Source organism: Notechis scutatus, chromosome 3, assembly GCF_049901735.1.
Source record: "Notechis scutatus isolate UNSWTSFEM ecotype Mainland chromosome 3, rNotScu1.2, whole genome shotgun sequence".
NCBI lineage: Eukaryota > Metazoa > Chordata > Lepidosauria > Squamata > Elapidae > Notechis > Notechis scutatus.
In genome coordinates, this window is record NC_142011.1 from 11,745,032 (window position 1) to 11,763,430 (window position 18,399).

At 41.4% G+C, this 18,399-nt stretch overlaps 2 protein-coding genes across 5 annotated transcripts in view; one reads left to right on the plus strand and one right to left on the minus strand.

Moving 5' to 3' along the window:
- Nucleotides 1-239: 239 nt before the first annotated feature.
- On the plus strand, nucleotides 240-9,639 carry PSMA7 (proteasome 20S subunit alpha 7). Its single transcript, XM_087959217.1, has 7 exons — nucleotides 240-425; nucleotides 3,831-3,957; nucleotides 4,970-5,094; nucleotides 6,238-6,360; nucleotides 7,533-7,652; nucleotides 7,942-8,004; nucleotides 8,881-9,639. Exons 1-7 carry the CDS (start codon nucleotides 330-332, stop codon nucleotides 8,974-8,976), a joined length of 750 nt encoding a protein of 249 aa, XP_087815343.1. The 5' UTR covers nucleotides 240-329; the 3' UTR covers nucleotides 8,977-9,639.
- A 2,113-nt stretch (nucleotides 9,640-11,752) lies between these two features.
- The window catches only part of LSM14B (LSM family member 14B), a 29,766-nt gene continuing 23,119 nt past the window's right edge, over nucleotides 11,753-18,399 (minus strand). For all 4 annotated transcript variants that reach the window (XM_087959207.1, XM_087959209.1, XM_087959211.1 and 1 more), the window contains 2 exons: nucleotides 14,229-14,412; nucleotides 11,753-13,037 (listed from right to left, as the gene is read on the minus strand). In XM_087959207.1, coding sequence (XP_087815333.1) covers nucleotides 14,238-14,412 — 175 coding nt within the window. In that variant the 3' untranslated portion in view covers nucleotides 11,753-13,037; nucleotides 14,229-14,237. The remainder of the gene's footprint in view (nucleotides 13,038-14,228; nucleotides 14,413-18,399) is intronic.

Genomic DNA, 18,399 nt, shown 5'->3' on the forward strand with positions numbered 1-18,399 from the left:
TTCCGTCCGGGCCAAGAGCGTCGGCGACGGGGATAGGTCGAGCCGCTTACGGCTGCCAGTACGTGCTTGACGTAAGGCTCCTGTTTTTCCTCCTCCTCTCCATCCCTAGCCCCCACCACCACGGGTTAAGCGCCTGGGATAAAAGTGGAGGCGCCAGCGTAGGAGTGCTGCGTGAATAGCGTGCTGTGCGCGGCATCGGGGGAAGCTCCAACGCATGCGCGCTGAGGGAAGGTGACGGTGCTGTTTTGAGGGGGAGATCTCGCGCGGCTGCTGCTTCCTTTCATTCTCGGCTCCGGGTCGGCTCTTTTTTTTGTCGTCTCGCCGCTGTCATGAGTTACGACCGGGCCATCACCGTTTTCTCCCCGGACGGCCATCTGTTTCAGGTTGAATATGCCCAGGAGGCCGTGAAGAAAGGCTCCACCGCGGTAAAGAAAAGGCGCGCCTGAGGGAATGGGGGGGGGGGGGGGGGCTCGGTCGCGCGGAGCAGGGACGCGTTGAACTCCCAACTCCCATCACTCCCACTGGCAAGGCTTCCCCCACTGGCAGAACCGGCCCAATGTTCTCCGGCTCCAGCCCCGGAGCCCTCGATCTTGTCCCGCGTGGACCAGGCCCGTCTCGTCCGAGCGCGATTTGTTGAGGAAAGGCGCTGATATAGAAGGCCCGGCTCTTGACAAGATACAAGAATAAGCGAGTTGGAAGGGACCTTGGAGGTCTTCTAGTCCAACCCCCTGCTCTTTAACAGGAGAGAGACCCGGCCTAGACCATTCTGGACAAATGGCTTGTCCGATTGCTTCTTTGAAGCTCAATTCTGGAGGGTCCTTGAAATGGGCAGAGCATGTTTTATTTCCTTGGACTGCAAATATTTATTATTATTAATAAAATAATATAGAATGGCTAGTAAATAAAACGCCAAAAGCTTTTTTGGTGAAAAGAGGCGCTTCGAGCCCGTTCTTGAACTGTAACAACGAGAGGGCCCTGTTTCCAATAAAGGCCTCTTTTGGGGCTGGGCAAGATGGACCTTTTTTTTCAGGCTTTTGGGGATTGGATTTCCCAGAATTCTCAGCAAGAAGGACCTCGAGTTTTGGCTGTACACATCTGGCGATGGGTGGGAGGGGGAGCGAGGTGATTTTGATCAGGGGTCTCCAACCTTGGCCACTTTAAGACTTGTGGACTTCAACTCCCAGAATTCCTCAGCCAGCTTTGCTGGCTGAGGAATTCTGGGAGTTGAAGTCCACAAGTCTTAAAGTGGCCACGGTTGGAGACCCCTGATTTTAATAATATATGTGGGTACGTGTATAATAAGCACAAGTATACATGTGTTCCCTCCCACAGTATATACAATGCCATGATATGAGTTTTGGTTGGTAAGCTTTGTTGTGTGCATCTAATGAACTGTCTGAATGTTGGTTTAATGTTGTAGGAAGCTTAGTTAATTGGGTGACTTAACTGTGATACCAACATTGTGGGTTGGTGTGATGTTATCAGCTCAGAGAAAAGCAGTGGGGGAGGCTATATTAGAGAAGCTCTTTTGTTTTTTTGTTTTTTTAGGTTCATTCTCTAAAAGGAGGAGGTTGTTTTATATTGAAGGGGTTAGATAAAGTTAAGGTTGGTTGTTCTCACATTTTCTATCCTGCAGAGAATTTAGGATTGTTCTCCAAAGTTAAATAACTTAAAGGGAAACAGAAAGTGAAACAGACCCTGGTGAAGCTTAGCTGTCTGGCAAGAACTTTATTTTTCCGGTACTGTACTTTTTAAAAAATGCTGCTTGCTCATGTTTTAGGCTTTAAGTATAACATTTTACTTTTATTTAATTATAAGCATTCCTGAAATGGAAGGGAGTAGGTTCCTAATCAAATAATGGAAGTGATGTGAGGTCCAGAAATGAGCAAATAGTTCATTTGTAGTGGGACAAGCCTGAATAATCCATGGGAAGGTTTGATAGAAAAGAATTTCTTGACTGAAGGAAATCAGAAAAGAGCTACAGTTACAAAATTAAAGAACAGGAATTTCAGATTGAGGAGGCTTCCTCCCCCCCCCCCAAAAAAAAAAAGGAGTTAAAGGTATTAGAGACATCCTATCAATCACTGGACTGAATGTGAATAATGTACAACAGTTCTGGTAAAAAGTTGGGAGAATTAAATACTTCTAGAAAGAGGGGCTTTAACTAGTAGTATTAACCTTGTTTAATAAATAAAGCTATATAAAAAGGTGTAAACGTGGCTGAGTGAAATAAAATATTTGTTTCTAGAGTAAGCAATTGCATTGCTGGATGTGAGCAAACAGGCATAGCAAGTGTGTATATGCAAATCCTACATTGCTTTATTGTAACCTGGGTTTTTTAGGATTAAAAAAATAATTGAGGCAAGTTGCCTCAAAGCAATATGTTGGGCCTGGATGTCCTTATAGGAAGATGGAATTTTGAATGAAAGATATTTTAGATTAAATCAGTACGTTTGTTTTCCTTGCGAAGTTGCTTTCTTTACTTGAAAAGTTGTACTGGACTTAGTTTTAAAATTAAAGAGAACTATGCAATGCTCATTGTTTTTCTCAGTCTCTCTTGAGGGAAATGCTAGAAGATATATATCAAGCTCAAGTAATAAAACTGATAGGGAAAAATCACTAAAGGTTTGAAGTGAGAAACAAGGTTAAATTGAAGTTCAGGAAAAAGGAGATGCTGCTCCTTGAGAAAATAAACTAGGATTAACATTCAGCATCTCTGGGTGGGAGAAGCCCAGTCCTCAGCTCTCAACTGTATTTGCTTGGGAGATCTGAATATGGAGTATGTCTTTCATTAAAGGTAGTATATTACTGGTAGCTGCAACCCTTCCTGAATCAATCAGATTTGGCAAACTGTGCTTTGGTTATTTTTCTAGTTGTTGCAATAGGTTTGATGAGAGATTGTCTTTGAAAGATGTCTAAAATGGTGAAAAATGGGGCAAGTAAGCTGCTAACCAGTGATGATACAAGAGTCATAGAATGATCATACAGAAAGTTGTTACTTATTGCTTACCAGACACAATTTAAATATTTGGTGTAAATCTTTGAAGTCCTAAACAGTTTAGTATCTAATTGCTAAAGATATCTCAAGATGCAACCTCTCCTGTGAGGTTAGAATGAAAGGAGAGGGCTCTTTGAAAATATTCCCATTATCAGATTTCTTGCCTGTAGTATGATGGCATTTTTGAAATTGTTCCCAGACATTAGAATGTAAGAGATGCCTTAGGACCCTATTTTTTCATCATCTAAAAAAACTATAAAGGCATCTGTCTTTTGAAGAGAGGTGTCTTCATCTTACATTTTTTGGTTTTTTCCTGTTTTTGTATTTTTTTAAAAAATTGTCTTGAATATTCACCAGAGTAGAAAGGTATGATATACAACAAATAAATAAAGTTGGTATAGATGGCTGCTACAATTCTTTTTGATTGGTTGTGCTGGCTGGGATTGATCAGAATTGAAGTCCATGAGGGGGGGCACCATCAGGGGGCACGCATAAGGTTGGTTATTGCAGATAGTGCAGTGATTGTAGGAGTGGTTTTGTTGGAATATGTTACCTGTTAAAACCACTGTGAAACATTGTCATACATGTTAAAAGTGCAAATTTTCATATCAGATAATATTTAGCAACAAAACTATAATTTGATTCAACTTTTGTTTAGGATAAAGTTACAGGTTCAATTTAAGTAGGCATCCCTCTCCCCCTGTAGAATAGGAAATGATTCTAGTCTGAAATTATGGAAACACGTGTTTTTTTTTGTATTAACATTTTTTAAAAATCTCTAAACTATGGGGAAAAGTGATTGATATGGTGCTTACTCCATTTCATATTACAGGTTGGAGTTCGAGGAAAAGATATTGTAGTTCTTGGCGTGGAGAAAAAATCTGTGGCGAAACTGCAAGATGAGAGAACTGTCCGAAAGATCTGTGCCCTTGATGACAACGTCTGCATGGCTTTTGCAGGTGCTCTGAGGATGGATTTTTTTCTTAATGCTGTACAGCCTTTTCCTAATTTCACTTTTTTTAGATGTGTGTTGAGACTATAAATCTGAGAATTCTTAGCTGGTGCATTCCTTGCTACAAAGGCTAGGAATTACCCTTCCAGAGGAGGAGCAGGATTAATTTGCAAAGAATCTCAACAAATTAAAAATATTGGGGCTAGGAAAAAAAATCTGGGGATTCCTTCTCTGAGTATTTTGAAAACATCCTAATGAAGGATTGTTTTCTTTATCCTTTAGGTCAATTTTAAATGTCTTATTTTTTAAAAAAAGTACTTTAAAATTAATTGTTATAATTAGTTTTTGAAATCCAAATATTCATAAAAAATGGTATTCTACTTTGAATATTGAGGAAAAGGGTTAAAAATGGTTCAGAAATGTCATTTTTCTATTAATGGAAGTTTAATTATTTTGACTTGAATATGACAGTGTCATTCTTCCATCAGATATTTCAGTAGCAGTGTTTAATTCCCTATTTTACTCCGCCCACCACTCCGCCCACCTGGTGGGGGTGGATTTAATAGGATTAAAACTCTTCTGTCAGAATGCTATGTGCTCTAGAAGACTGGGAAATTATTCAAATTAAGTTTTCCTGATTTTACCAATCAGGTTAGCCAAGCCTGAAAAGCAGAATTCTACAGCTCTGATTCATCTTTTTACTTAAACAATCAGATTTAGGGGTACAACACTCCTTGTTTTATTTCTTTTTCTAAACTAAAAAATGTTTTAACAACCTGAGCAGAGGAATGGCAGTCACAAAATGTCAGGTTAATCTTTCCTCTGTCCTTTTTCATTCAAAATCATCACAAGGAAGCTCATAAGATACCATAATACATCAAAAGAATTTCTTTTTCTGGAACGTAGGAAGAACATGGGCATGAAATAAATATTCATTTAGCCAGCTTACTAAAGTAGAAATATTTTATCTGCCTATTCTGCTAAAGGCAAATTTTAATATTTTGAACTATTATTTACAGGTCTTACCGCAGATGCCCGGATAGTTATAAATAGAGCCCGAGTGGAATGTCAAAGCCATAGACTCACAGTGGAAGATCCTGTCACTGTGGAATATATTACACGTTACATTGCTAGCCTGAAGCAGGTATGTACATTTTTTTACAGGCCATATTCATTGCTTGGTTTTGTTGCAAACTTTGGGCAAAAATGGAATATAATATAGCTGCTTTTACTGGCCAAAAATAAAATCTAGTTTTCCCCCCAAACGTAATGAAATATAATAGGAAATAATGTTTCCTATTCCAGTTATTAGATACTATGTTTGATTTTTTTCCCATGATTACATACAGTCAGTCTATTTATAATAGTTCCTTTAGTGGCAATTCAAAATTACAATATCACTGAAAAAGATATATGACCATTTTTCACACTTGTGGCATGACTTAGTGTCCCCATGGTCATGTGATCAAAATTCAGACACGTGGCAACTGACTCATATTTATGACCGTTGCAGTGTCCTGGAATCATGTGATCCTCTTTGGCGACCTTCCAACAAGCAAAGTCAATGGGGAATCCAGATTCACTTCACAGTAACTTAACCTTGCTAGTAACTAAACAGCTGCAGTGATTCACTTAACAACTGCTGCAAGAAAGATTGTAAAATGGGGCAAAGCTCACTTAACTAATGACTCACTTAGCAACATAAATTTTGGGCTCCATTGTGTTCGTAAATCAAGGACTATCTGTGTTTTTGCCAACTTAGTGATGTTCTTTTAATTAAAGTGTATGATAAGACCCATGAGGATGTCTCGGTTCCTAAATACGCATTTGAAAAAAATCCAAATTCCAGACTGTTTTTAATAGATTAATGAACAAGCAGATATTTAAAATATTAATTCTTCAATATCTTTTTGGTTACAAGTAAATTTTGTTTTTGAAAAACTGTAGAGTACTGTTTTGCAATTTTCAAAAAGCATAGATTTGAAAATGTTACTCTGAGTTTGAAACAGCTGTTCTGTACTTGCTGGAAGTATTTCAGTGCTGTTTGATCATTCAGAAGTTTTGCTTCTTTAATATGGAGCCAAGTTTCAAATTCAGTCTATTTTGAACTCTGAACTGCTGTCTGAAACAGGGACTTTTGCATTTAAAATCTTTTGAGCTTTTCTTCAGAACATAATCTGATTTCTTAGTTGACAAGTACTTGTTCATGAATTTTTACATCGTTTGGCATAGAGTTATGGTAGTTCTATTTTCATAATACCTTCCCCCCCTTTTTTTCTTTCTTTAGCGATACACCCAGAGTAATGGCCGCAGACCTTTTGGTATTTCTGCCCTTATTGTAGGGTTTGACTTTGATGGAACTCCCAGGCTATATCAGACTGACCCTTCTGGCACATACCATGCTTGGAAGGTAAGTTTAACCCATTAGATTTTGTGAAGATGAAAATGAAAGAGCACTTAAATCCTATAAGTAAACCCTTCCATCAGATTAGTTCACACTCTCATAATCTATAGATCAGAAAGTATTAAAGTATAGCCTGACTTTTTATTTCTTATTCCTCTGTCTCCATTTCTGGGTTAGATATCATTCCCTTTTTTAAAAAATTGCTTAACCGTACTGTAATTCAAAATAGTACGTCCTCTATTATTCACAATCCACATATTTTTCTGCGTTTATTTATATGGAGAAACCAGTTAGACTAGGTTCGTGCATCATACTAACCACAAAATGAAACATAATTCAGCAAATTAGTTCTTTTCTTAGGATTTAATAGGCTACTAGAAAAATAGTCCCAAGGCAAGATAGGTGGCAAATAAATTTAATTAATAAATAAATACATTTTAAAATAAAAGCTAATTAGTGTTTGAACAATAGTGGAAACAACAGTCAAAATCTCTCAAAATAATTTATGGCAACTATTTGGTTAAAATTCTATTGCCATTTGCGTCCTCTTATTTGTGGGAGTGTCTTTTTGATATTTGATAGTGCTGTAGAACTTCCCAGTCAACAACTGGAAATACCTCATTTTTGTTAAAAATATTTGTTTAGATATAGAAAATTCACATGGCTCCCCATCCCTCTCCAAATAATTAAGAGAATTGTAGTACAATAGCAAAGGCACAATATAACAAACTGAACCACACAAACCACACTTGCAGTGGTTTTCCCTTAAAACCAGCTCTTTGAGAAGGCCAGAAGAGATGAGGTCTTCAAGGGAGGCTGTTACATAGGACAGGCACCATAATTTGGTGCACAATACTTTTGTCTTGACTGATTTCCTTAGACCCCTAAAAGTATGGAATAGATTAATTTTAATGTGAGGTATGCAGTAATTGGACCTGGAATTTAACCATCAATAGGCTTTGTTGCTCTGTGGAAAAAGAACTTATATCTTTCACTAAGAATATTGCATGTTGGGGGACTGTTTATAAACTTGCAATTTTGTTTCATAGTGTCTGATTATTGTTAAATATTAGCTGGAGGCATTTTAGGCTATCAGATGAAACATTTAAATATGTAAATATTTCATTGACATTTTTCATCAGTTTGCCAAGCTTTGCCAAATATATATCTTATCCTAGGCTAATGCAATTGGCAGAGGAGCAAAATCTGTGCGGGAATTTCTGGAGAAAAACTATACTGATGAAGCCATTGAAACCGATGATCTGACAATTAAACTTGTTATCAAAGCCCTTCTTGAAGTAAGTGTCAACATTTGAATAGTTCCTAACTTGATTATTTTGATAAATAACAAGCTAAATAGTGTCCTAATAATTTAATATACTTTCATTTCATTCAGTAAAATTAAAAGCCATAATTCTTTGCCTGGTTCTAAGATTAATTTGGAAGAAATAAATTTGTTTCTGGGTGTTCTAAATTTATTAGATTGAAGCATTCTTAGATTTGTCATGCAGTTCAAATAGGATGTCATCATCTTTCATTGCAAAAAATCCTCAATTGTAATACACTTGTACATTTCCACAATTTAAGGTTGTACAGTCTGGTGGAAAAAATATCGAGCTGGCTGTAATGAGAAGAAACCAACCTCTCAAGGTAAACTGACTTAAGTAATACTAACTTTTTGTTTTGAGGATGGGTTGCTATATCATGGTCTTTAGTTGCTTGGAAAAGAGCTCTGCGCTTGAAATGTGATGGGCTTCCTAATAAGTAATATAAATAATATGGCATCTATACATGGTACTTCTGAAGCCTAATTAAAGGAATAATTCCTTACAAACTCTTGTTTCACTCATTCCATTTTATTCCTAAATGCATATATACACTAAAGCAGAGGTTTTTCACACTTAAATATGTATGGATTTCAACTCCCAGAATTCCTCAGACAAATCCCCAGAATTCTAGGAATTCAGGTTCACCCTGCTTAAAATCCCGCAGTTAGAAAAATGTGCTATAGAACAGCTATTCCCAACCTTTTGGGTGCCAGGGATTGGTTCCATGGAGGGCAGTTTTTCCGCATCCCATGGAGGATGTGGTTTCATGTGCTGCCTGGATCCTGTGCATGCACAAATGGGGCGTTGTGTGACCCACTTCCTGGCTGGCCTTGGACTGGTGCTGGTCCGCAGCCCAGAGGTTGGGGACCCGTGTTATAGGACATTATAAATGCAATTTGAAATTTTGCCTCAAATGAAAAACAATTATTGCACACAGATTTCACATTTAGTTGACAGCAGCATCCTTGACCTAACAGGACTAGAAAAGATGCGGGTAAATAAAATAGGTAATGGATTTATCTGTTTTTCCCTTACCCATTTTGCTTAACTGCACTGTTATTCTGTTTATTACCATTGGATCAATTAGAATCCTTCAGAGAATGAGATAATTTGTCAGGGAACAAGCCACACTGAAACCTCTGGTTACATAATATTTGAAACTTGACCAATTGATTGTATTTTCATCCCTTCCATTTAGATACTGAGCCCTGATGAAATTGAAAAATATGTTGCTGAAATTGAAAAAGAGAAAGAAGAGAATGAGAAGAAGAAACAGAAGAAAACTACAACATGATGAAAGAATTTTAGTTTTGGGTTTTTAAATCAATCATGAGTCTGTATAGATATGTAAGCATTCTATTTCCTTGTTCTCTGCCCCTTTTAAGAGGTCTACAATAAACCACCTGTTTTTTTAAGCTTGTTATTAAAAGAGGCTCCATTCTTATATGTGTATATATAAAAGCCAGGCTGCAATAATAATACCAGAGTTTTTCTAAACAAAAATAGAAAATGCTTTCGTAACTTGTTCAGGAATCCACAATTTGACATAGAAGATATCTTTTATTACTAATTGTTCTATTACTGTTTATGACCACTGCTACATTGCTAATGTTTATGTTCCAGTTTGTTAAAATTCATTGGGGTAATGATTGACAAAGCCTAAAATTGCTGAAACCTTACTCCAGCATAATGTGGAAATGGTTCATACTTAAGTTTTGTACTTAAATACAAAAGATAAAATGTAAACTTCTGATCTCTGTTGAATGTTTGACAGTAGATCTGTGTGAATTGATTTCTAACTGAATGGCAGTAAATTTCAATAAAATAATTTTGGCAGGTAGTCATAGAAATTCTCATACAGAATCAGGATGGGACCATGGTTGTAATGTCACCCTGAAATTATGAAAATGTCTTGCTTCTCCGAAAAATATATTGGTGTTGAGTCCTTTTCTTACAAGCTAATCTGGTTGTGTTCCTTTGTCAATTCCAGACAATCATCAAAGTCTTGGTAGTTACAATCCAAAACTTGAGAGTTGACATACATATCAAATGGTGTATTTTGTGGGGAAAGGATGCAGTATGGTGAAAAGTATTTGCATGTAGAATAGGAAAATAGGGACTATTAAGTGGAATCATTGGAAAAAGGGAGTTTTCTGTAGCTTACTTAGAACAAGTAAGCATTTCAGCAAAAAAAAATTTAATCTGTTCCTTGAATAATGATCCCTTGTAATTTTGCAGCCCAGATAGAATAATGTAAGGTAGAAAACTAGGACTAAGTTAAGACTCACAGATCTAAATGTGGCAGTGTACACGTGCTGGAGAATACTTGTGAGCCTTTAAAAGGTGATGTCAAGATCCTGACCAATGAACCTAAGCAAATCAGAACTCGGAGGATGAGGTCTTCCTCTAAGAACTTTATTGGGTACATCATATTGGCACAATCAAATGGAAAACCAACTCTAAATGTTTCCTGCAGTTTCAGTATAATTAAAATAGGAATCAACTCCCTCCCCAAGAGTCACAGGTCACATTGGCCAATTAGGTTTATTGGTGGGCTCTCCAGGCACTCCTTCCTGTCTCTATCCACCACCTGTAGGACCTTGGTTCCCATGAGAAAGTTGTATTTTGTCTAACGTATTTCATTCCCCCACTTCAATGTGGAGCTGAGGAATAGCAAAATGGCTTCTGCCAGGCTCGATTCGAAGTTGACAGGTAGTGCACTTAGTGCAAAATTCACAAAGGTTCAAAGACCGATATAGTAATAGTAATGAATAGAAATTTTCAAGTAATTTTCAAGTTCAGTATAGGTGTTCCACATGATTTAAAAACTCAAGAAACCTGGCTTCTGAAGTGATGGCGGGATGCTTCTATTAACACCAGTGGTGCTTTCAGAGCAGGTAGTTTTAAAGGGTATGTTTCTAATGGATTTTCGTTTGTCAGTATTAATACTTAACTGCCAATTACCAAATTCAAGGAAATGTCCTCTAACATTATGAACATCCCAGTATTGCTTTATTTGGGCAGCTTACAAGATCAAATGGCATGTGTTAGCAGTATTGTGCCAGCAAGAGATTGCTGTTACAAACTACACAGATCCCCCTTGGAAGTATCACATGTATAGCCAGGACTGGAAAGCTAGTATGTTGCAGAACCAGTGCCAATAAGAATAGTCTACGTGGAGCAAATCTTGGCTTTTTTGCAAGATGAATTACTATCTTCAGAAAACATCTAGGAATGTGTAAATCATCCAACCCCCAATTTCAATTTGGTCAAAAAACTGAGTTGCATAATCAGATTTAGCCGTTTTCAATATTTAGTTAAGTGTATGGCACAAATCCATCAAAATTTCAAAACTGTTCAAAGACACTCAGTGGATCTTGTTTATTTGGTTCAATTACATGTACAGGGTATGGTTTGCAAGAATATTTTTCCCTGTTAAGCAACCATTTTACTCTTTTTTTCAGATAGTCCCTACAAACTGCAATGTGTAGCATAAGGTTGTTTCACAAGACAAATATTTAAAAACGCCAAACTGGAGGCTTCATATTGGTTTCCCTAAAAGGACACCCAATCCGTTTTTCATGGTTGCTAACATTTTATTTTCCAAGCCTTTCAGCATCTCTTATCCAGACAGAAATATTTGTATTTCAAAATGGACAAGTGGCCCCAAAAAAAAAAAAGAAAACCCCCAAAAAAAAAAAAAAAAACCCCGGCCCCCCCCCCCCCGCCCCCGAACCCCCCTTGGGGGGGGCCGGGGGGGGGCCCCCCCCCCCCGGGGGGGCCCCGGCCGCCCGCCCCCCGTCAGAAAGAGATTAAGGAGCAAGTTGTTAGGTTCCCAGGAGAAAATGTTGAAACTTCAACAATAAACAAGCTAAATGACATGAAGTTAACATTACTTGTTATGAGTGATTTTGAAGTAATAACAAGTATGCATGTTTTTTTACTCTAGAAACCATGTATCTTATTCAGGGCATCCTAAAATCAGCATCTTCCTGATTTGCAAGTTGTTTAACCCTTTTGATTGAAAATGTTTTTTTTTAAAAAAACAAAAAACCAAAAGCTGAAAACAGTTAAACATTTACATGTTTATTTATAATTACAATTTACATGACTCCATAATGCGACCTCACCACAATGTGTCACTCTGCGATGAAGGTCTACAAAAGAAACTAAAGCTTTACACCAACTTAATGCAAGACCTAGGGGAAGCCATGGAAATGGGGGGGAGATGTGGCCTCCACTATGGAAGCCTTTTCAACGGAATATTTCTACAAGATAACAAAAGTGGCACAAACCTATTACTAAGGCTTTTACCCATTTCCATGCAAGTGTATAATCCCTGTGTGCTCATATCCTCCACAACTATTTTAAAAACACAAAAAAACCCAAACTATTTATAAAGTTGGGGGACATTAAGAGCAATTGAATTTTATCGAATGCACCCAAGCTTCCTTTAGAAGTCGCATCTCGCATTTTGAGACAACATGAAGCTCAGAACTTTTCCCCCCTTTTAAATCAGAAGAGATAAAAAAAGATCTCTCAAGATTTGCTGAAAGGGCATGATGTGTAAGTTTTAATCCGCCTCCGCCTACAGAAAATTTGCAGTGGCATAGAATGGCTCGTCATTAGAAAATGGACAACGGCATTCATCCCAGATCAGTTTTGAGATACTAATTCTTCTGAGGGGTGACCAGCACTCCAAGCAAACTCTGCAGTGTGTAAAACTCTCCAGAGAAAAGATTTCTCAAGCGGCAAGTCGGAATTACAGATAACATGGTCAGCAACAAATCCCATCACTACATCACATGCACAACATGTTTGCACTAGAATTGGTTTCTAGACATCAAAACAATCTGCTCCAAAGGGGGTGGCAGGGTGGGGAAAGGAAGGAAGGTGAAGAGAAAAGCATAGAAGTCAGAAGAAAAAGGACACCAGCAGACCTGTCCGTTCTCCAAATTTAAATTGCTGGTTTCATTTTTTCTTAAAGAGTTCAGAATTGCATCGCTTTCTTTAGGAATAGAACAAGTACTCCTCCCTTATGTTCAACTACAACAGCGGCTAGAACTTAAGCAGCAGCACAGGTTCCTTGCGGCTAGAACTTAAGCAGCAGCACTACTTGCAAAAGACACTCACCCCCAAAAAGAGAAAAATTGGGGAGAAAAAAAAAACCTTGAACCAGAGTGCACTCCTGTTGAAGCAATCCCAGTGCTCCCATCTGCTGTGACAGACTAGCAATAATCCCATCGTAATTCAGGCTTGTGAAAGTAAACGTTTCATTCACCCATTTTTAAGTGCAGCAGTTTGTATTGTTCCCTCCTTCCTATGTACAAGACTTCATAGCGATGTGGCCGAAAGCTATAAAATAAAACAGAGACATGGTTTTTTTCCCCCCCCAAGTACACAATAGTTGACTCTTTTTATCTATTTACCTTGCTTTGCTAGATGCTCGTTTTCTTCAAAAGAATAAAAAAGGGGTGGAGGCATAAGGGACATGGCAAACCTTTTCACAAGTAAAAACAGGAGAATTTGAGGGCATTGAGTGTTTATGATTCCCAGACTTGTCTGAAAGGGTATATATAGGGCAGGGGTGTCAAACTGGATTTCTTCAAGGGCCAGACCAGCACTGTAGTTCTCCCCTGTGGGCTGGCGGTGGGGGTTGGGGGGGACGGAACGGATGCCTCCTGCAGTACCCTGCCAGCCAAAATGGGGCATGGGGGGGGGGGTCTGGTGTGGCCCCCTTGCACCTTGTTTTCTCCCTCCATGGCTGCTACAGCACTCCTGCCGACCAAAAACAGGCTGCCTGGCCCATTTTTCAGCTGGCAGAATGCTGCAGGAGGCCATGGAGAGGGAAAACAAGGTGCGGGAGGGCTGCTCGTGGTCCATTTTAGCTGCCAGAGGCACTGTGGGCCAGTGACTTGATTTTTCCAGGCCCTGCAGGCCTGATCCGCAGGCCTTAAGTTTGGTATAGGGTCTGGTCTCTTGCTTCAGCGGGGTGGGGGGGTGTTTGCAAGTAAGATCTGGTTTTAAAGATCTAATGGCTACCCTCACTCCTGGTCCCGTGATTGCATTTTGGGTGCCTTTGCAGCAGCATCCTATGGTCAACAGTGCAACAGTGATTTATGACATTTCCACTCAAACCTGGCATTTACTTTTGGCATAAAACGTCCCATAGTAAACAATGGTTCACTTAATGACAGTGACATTTGCTTAACAACCATGTATTCGCTTAATGATCATCACAAAACAAGTCATAAAATTGGGGTAAGTCACATGGATAATCCACTTAATGACCATCCAAAAATGTTAAAGTGGTTCCATTACGGTCATAAATTGAGGATTATAAAACCCTTGAAAAATTCTGCCTTTGAGAAAAGCTCACACCACCATAAAAGCAAGTATTTCACTACTTTAAATACCCCCAAAGTGTCTAATTAGTTAATTTTGAGGGACATAGGCATACTGTTTAATTTTCTTTATTCATTTTCTTTATTCATCCCAGCTGCTGTAACAAAGCTGAACCTAAAATACTTAAGTTTTGTAACTTGCCTGCTGAATTCAAACTCTTCCAGTCCCAACTCTGGGAGTAGCCTGACTTCGCCGCACAGCTCCAGACCCCCCCCTTCCACCACGAAATCCCCCACGAAAATTGCGGCCACGGAGAAATCGCCCAGAAACACCAAAGGTCTCCGTGTTCAGCTTCCGTTCTTCAGCCCACGTTGTACGCCGTGAACTAAAGAACAAAAGTAACCAGTTACAGTCAAGTTCTCTTTAACTTCCTGCTGTAAAACTCTTCTCTCAAGCAAAGACTAAAGTCATCACATCATTTCCCACATAAAGACTCACAAAATATCCTATAAAATATGCTTTATGATTGTAAATTTTCCAAATCATATTGCTGTTGCTGAGATTTCCAAAACACATAAATTAAGCAATTCAGAAGGATGAATTAGGGGTAAACGGGTTCAGTAACCAAGCAGCAGTATTTATGAGTTAAGTTTCTGCCAAGAATATGTTATATACATTTGACTTTTTTCTCTTCCCTCAAAATCTTAACTGAAGATAGAACTTGGTAAAAGTTAAGAAACAAGGATATCAAGAGCCCCAAAGAATAAAGTTTCCAAACATTTTAGACTCCCATCATACAAAAATGAGAGTAAGGCTCAAATCCAAGGATTTCTACTAAGTTTTTGGTTGATCAAGTTCTTTTGGTCTCAAATTTCTTCCTCATCCCCATCTATGGCTGCTTACCAAACTGCAAGGTACTTTAGAGACTAAAAAAAATGCTTTTAGGACTTTTCAAGCATGGCTTCAATAATCTGGGAGGAGCTGTAGGTAAAATCTACAATATAGTACAAAATTGAAAATGGGCATTGGTCCTTACCTGACACGCCATTTCTCTTCGAGCCGTGAGGATCATCCAGAGAGTGGGAGGTGCTTCAGTCTGCGTCGTTGAAGGCTGAGCTTAATTACTGAGGAACGCTCCGCCCTCCATCACGTGGCTCCCTTGCGTTCCCCAGTTTACGCGAAGAGAAGATCGTGCTCTCATCTTACTATACTAAGAAGGTTCATTGGCCTAAAAAAAACCCCGCCAGATGGTGAAATAATAAGGGTGGGGCTGGATGATCCTCACGGCTCGAAGAGAAATGGCGTGTCAGCTAAGGACCAACGCCCATTCTCCTTAGAGCCGTTCGGATCATCCAGAGAGTGGGACATACCAAAGCTTGGCTGTCCTACGGGAGGGATTCCGTCTGGTTCGGGAGTCTCTGCGGTTCTTTGAGAACTCGCTGGAGGACTCGTCTACCAAACGAAGCCTCCGCCGAGGCAAATATGTCGATCTTATAATGCCTAATGAAGGGAGATGGGGAGGCCAAGGTGGCCGCCCGACAAATATCAGCAATTGGAGCTTGGGTGACCCACGCTGCCGAGGTGGCTGCACTTCTGGTGGAGTGCGCTGTTATGCCGCTGGGTACCGGCAGAGCCTGAGACAAATAAGCTTTGGAAATAGTAGCTCTAATCCAGTGGCCGATGGTTGAAGGGGACACTTTGTGGCCTAATGATTTGGGCTGAAAGGAAAGGAACAGGGATTCGGACCTCCTGAAGGGCCGGGTACGCTTAATATAAATGCGGAGGGCCCGTCTCACGTCCAGGGTGTGCCAAAGCTTCTCCCTTTCCCGCGAGGGATTGGGGCAGAAGTTCGGAAGAGTGAGTTCCTGTGCCCTGTGGAAGGCTGAATTGATCTTGGGCAAAAAGGAGGGGTCCGGCCGGAGAACCACCCGGTCAGCATGGAAGATGCAAAGGTCCTTCCTCACCGACAGGGCTGCTATCTCCAATATTCGGCGAGCCGAAGTAATGGCTACCAGGAACACGACTTTGAATGTTAAGAACTGGAGTGCGGATTCCCTGAGAGGCTCAAAGGGATGTTTAGTAAGGGACACAAGGACCTTATTGAGGTCCCAGGTAGGGTATCGATGAACTGTTGGGGGACACAGGTTAGTGGCTCCTCTGAGGAAAGCCCTAATGCGAGGGTGGAGGGAAAGGGACCCCATGTTGTCACCAGCAATGACGGTTGAGAGGGCTGCTACCTGACGCCTTAGGGTGTTCGGGGAAAGTCCTTTCCTCAAACCTTCTTGGAGGAATTCCAAAACCTGAGCGATGGAGGGTGAAAGAGGGTTGACCTCGAAACTATGGCACCACTTGCAGAAACTATTCCAAGTGGCATTGTATATTCGGGTTGTTGAAGGCCGCCTGGCGGCTAAAATAGTATCAATAACCTGGTCCGAAAACTGTTCCTTTCTTAGACGTTCCCGCTCAACCTCCAAACGGCTAACTGGAGCCACTGAGGATCCGGGTGTTGGAGGGGCCCCTGAGAAAGGGAGATCTTGTTCGGGGGGATTCTCCAGGGAGGGGCCACAGATAAGTTGCGGAGGTCCGCAAACCATGGGCGTCTGGGCCAGTAGGGGGCCACCAGAAGCAGATCTGCTTTCTCGGAGATGAGCTTCTGGATGACTCTGGGGACTAGAGCTAATGGAGGGAATGCCTATAGAAGCCCTGTGGGCCAGGGGCAACGGAGGGCGTTGTAATTCTCGGCCCCATGGGAGGGGTACCTTGAGAAAAACCTTGGGAGTTGTGTGTTGAGGGGGGATGCGAAGAGGTCTACTGACGGAAGACCGAACATCATGGTCGCCTCCCTGAACAGTGACGGGTGGATGCGCCACTCGGACTGGTCCACCGAGGTCCTGCTCAGCCAGTCTGCCTGAGTGTTTGAGTCCCCTGAGATGTGTTCGGCTTTGAGGGAGAGGAGATTGCGCTCCGCCCAATGGCAGAGGCGCTTGGCCTCTCTCATCAAGCGTATGGACTGGGTGCCCCCTTGTCGATTGATGTGAGCCTTGGCGGTGACGTTGTCCGCGAGTATAAGGACATGCCGCCCGCGTATCTGAGGGAGGAAGTAGCGCAGGGCCAGGTGGATGGCGTGGAGTTCCAACCAGTTTATACTGCATGCCCGTTCTGCCTGCGACCATCTGCCCTGTGCCGAGAGCGAGTGGATGTGAGCGCCCCATCCGGACAGGCTGGCGTCTGTGGTGAGGGTGAGGCGTTGGGGCTCCTTGAAGCAATGTCCCTTGTTGATGGCGGGACTGGTCCACCAGAGGAGAGACGTGAGGACCCTTGAAGGCACCTTGACCGTGGCCTTTGAGTTGCTTCTGCCGGTCCTTTGGAACGGGAGCAGGAACCACTGTAGGGATCTAGTGTGTAAACGGGCCCAGGGAACAATGGAGATACATGAGACCATTTTACCCAGTAATTTAGACAATTCTAAAAGTGTTACCTTTCTTGATCGTCTGATATGTTTGACAGTTTCCTGGATGCTAAGGAATCTCTCGGAGGAAAGGAAAACCTTTCCTTGAACTGAGTCAATGACGGACCCCAAGTGGGTGATCCGTGTAGATGGTAACAGTTGGCTCTTTTGCCAGTTTGCCAGGAAACCCATGGTCTTGAAGGGCAGAGAGAGTAGCTCTGATATCCTTCTCTGCTTGGAGTCTGGAGTGAGACAGGATTAGGATGTCATCCAGGTAACAGTGGAGACGAACCAGGAGGTTCCTGAGATGGGCCGCCAGAGCCGCGAGGACCTTAGTGAAGGTTCTCGGGGCAGAGGCCAACCCAAAGGGAAGGGCCACATATTGGAAGTGGCGATGGTTGTAGCAGAACCTGAGGAATTTGGAATGGGAAGGCCGGATTGGGATGTGAAGATACGCCTCTGAAAGGTCTATAGAGGATAGCCAGTCCCCCTGCCTGATGCCCAGTAGAATGGACTGTAGGGTGTGCATCTTAAACCTATGGTAGATCAGGTAACGGTTAAGGCATTTCAGGTCTAGAATAGCCCTCCATCCACCTGAGGATTTGGGGACCACGAAGAGGTGGGAGTAAAACCCCTGCCCCCGCTGCAATGGTGGGACGGGTTGTATGGCCTGTATGTTGAGGAGATGATGGATAGCTGAATCCATTAAGTTGCGTTTGGTGGGATCCCTCGAGGGGGGGGATGCCATAAAAAAGTCAGGGGGGGCTCGCTGGAATTCAAGCGCGAGACCAAGTCTGATGGTGTCTCGGACCCAGGCATCGGAAGTGGAGGAGTCCCATCGGTCGGCGAAATGCTTGAGGCGTCCGCCGATGGGAAGGGAGGGACGGGATCTATCTGGTGCGCCGGAAGGCTTCCCTCCTGAAC

Coding starts and splice junctions, on each gene's coding strand:
- PSMA7 (XM_087959217.1), top strand. CDS start 330: ATGAGTTACGACCGGGCCATCACCGTTTTCTCCCCGGACGGCCATCTG. Junction 6,361..7,532: donor GCACATACCATGCTTGGAAG/GTAAGTTTAACC, acceptor ATCTTATCCTAG/GCTAATGCAATTGGCAGAGG. Junction 8,005..8,880: donor GAAGAAACCAACCTCTCAAG/GTAAACTGACTT, acceptor CCTTCCATTTAG/ATACTGAGCCCTGATGAAAT.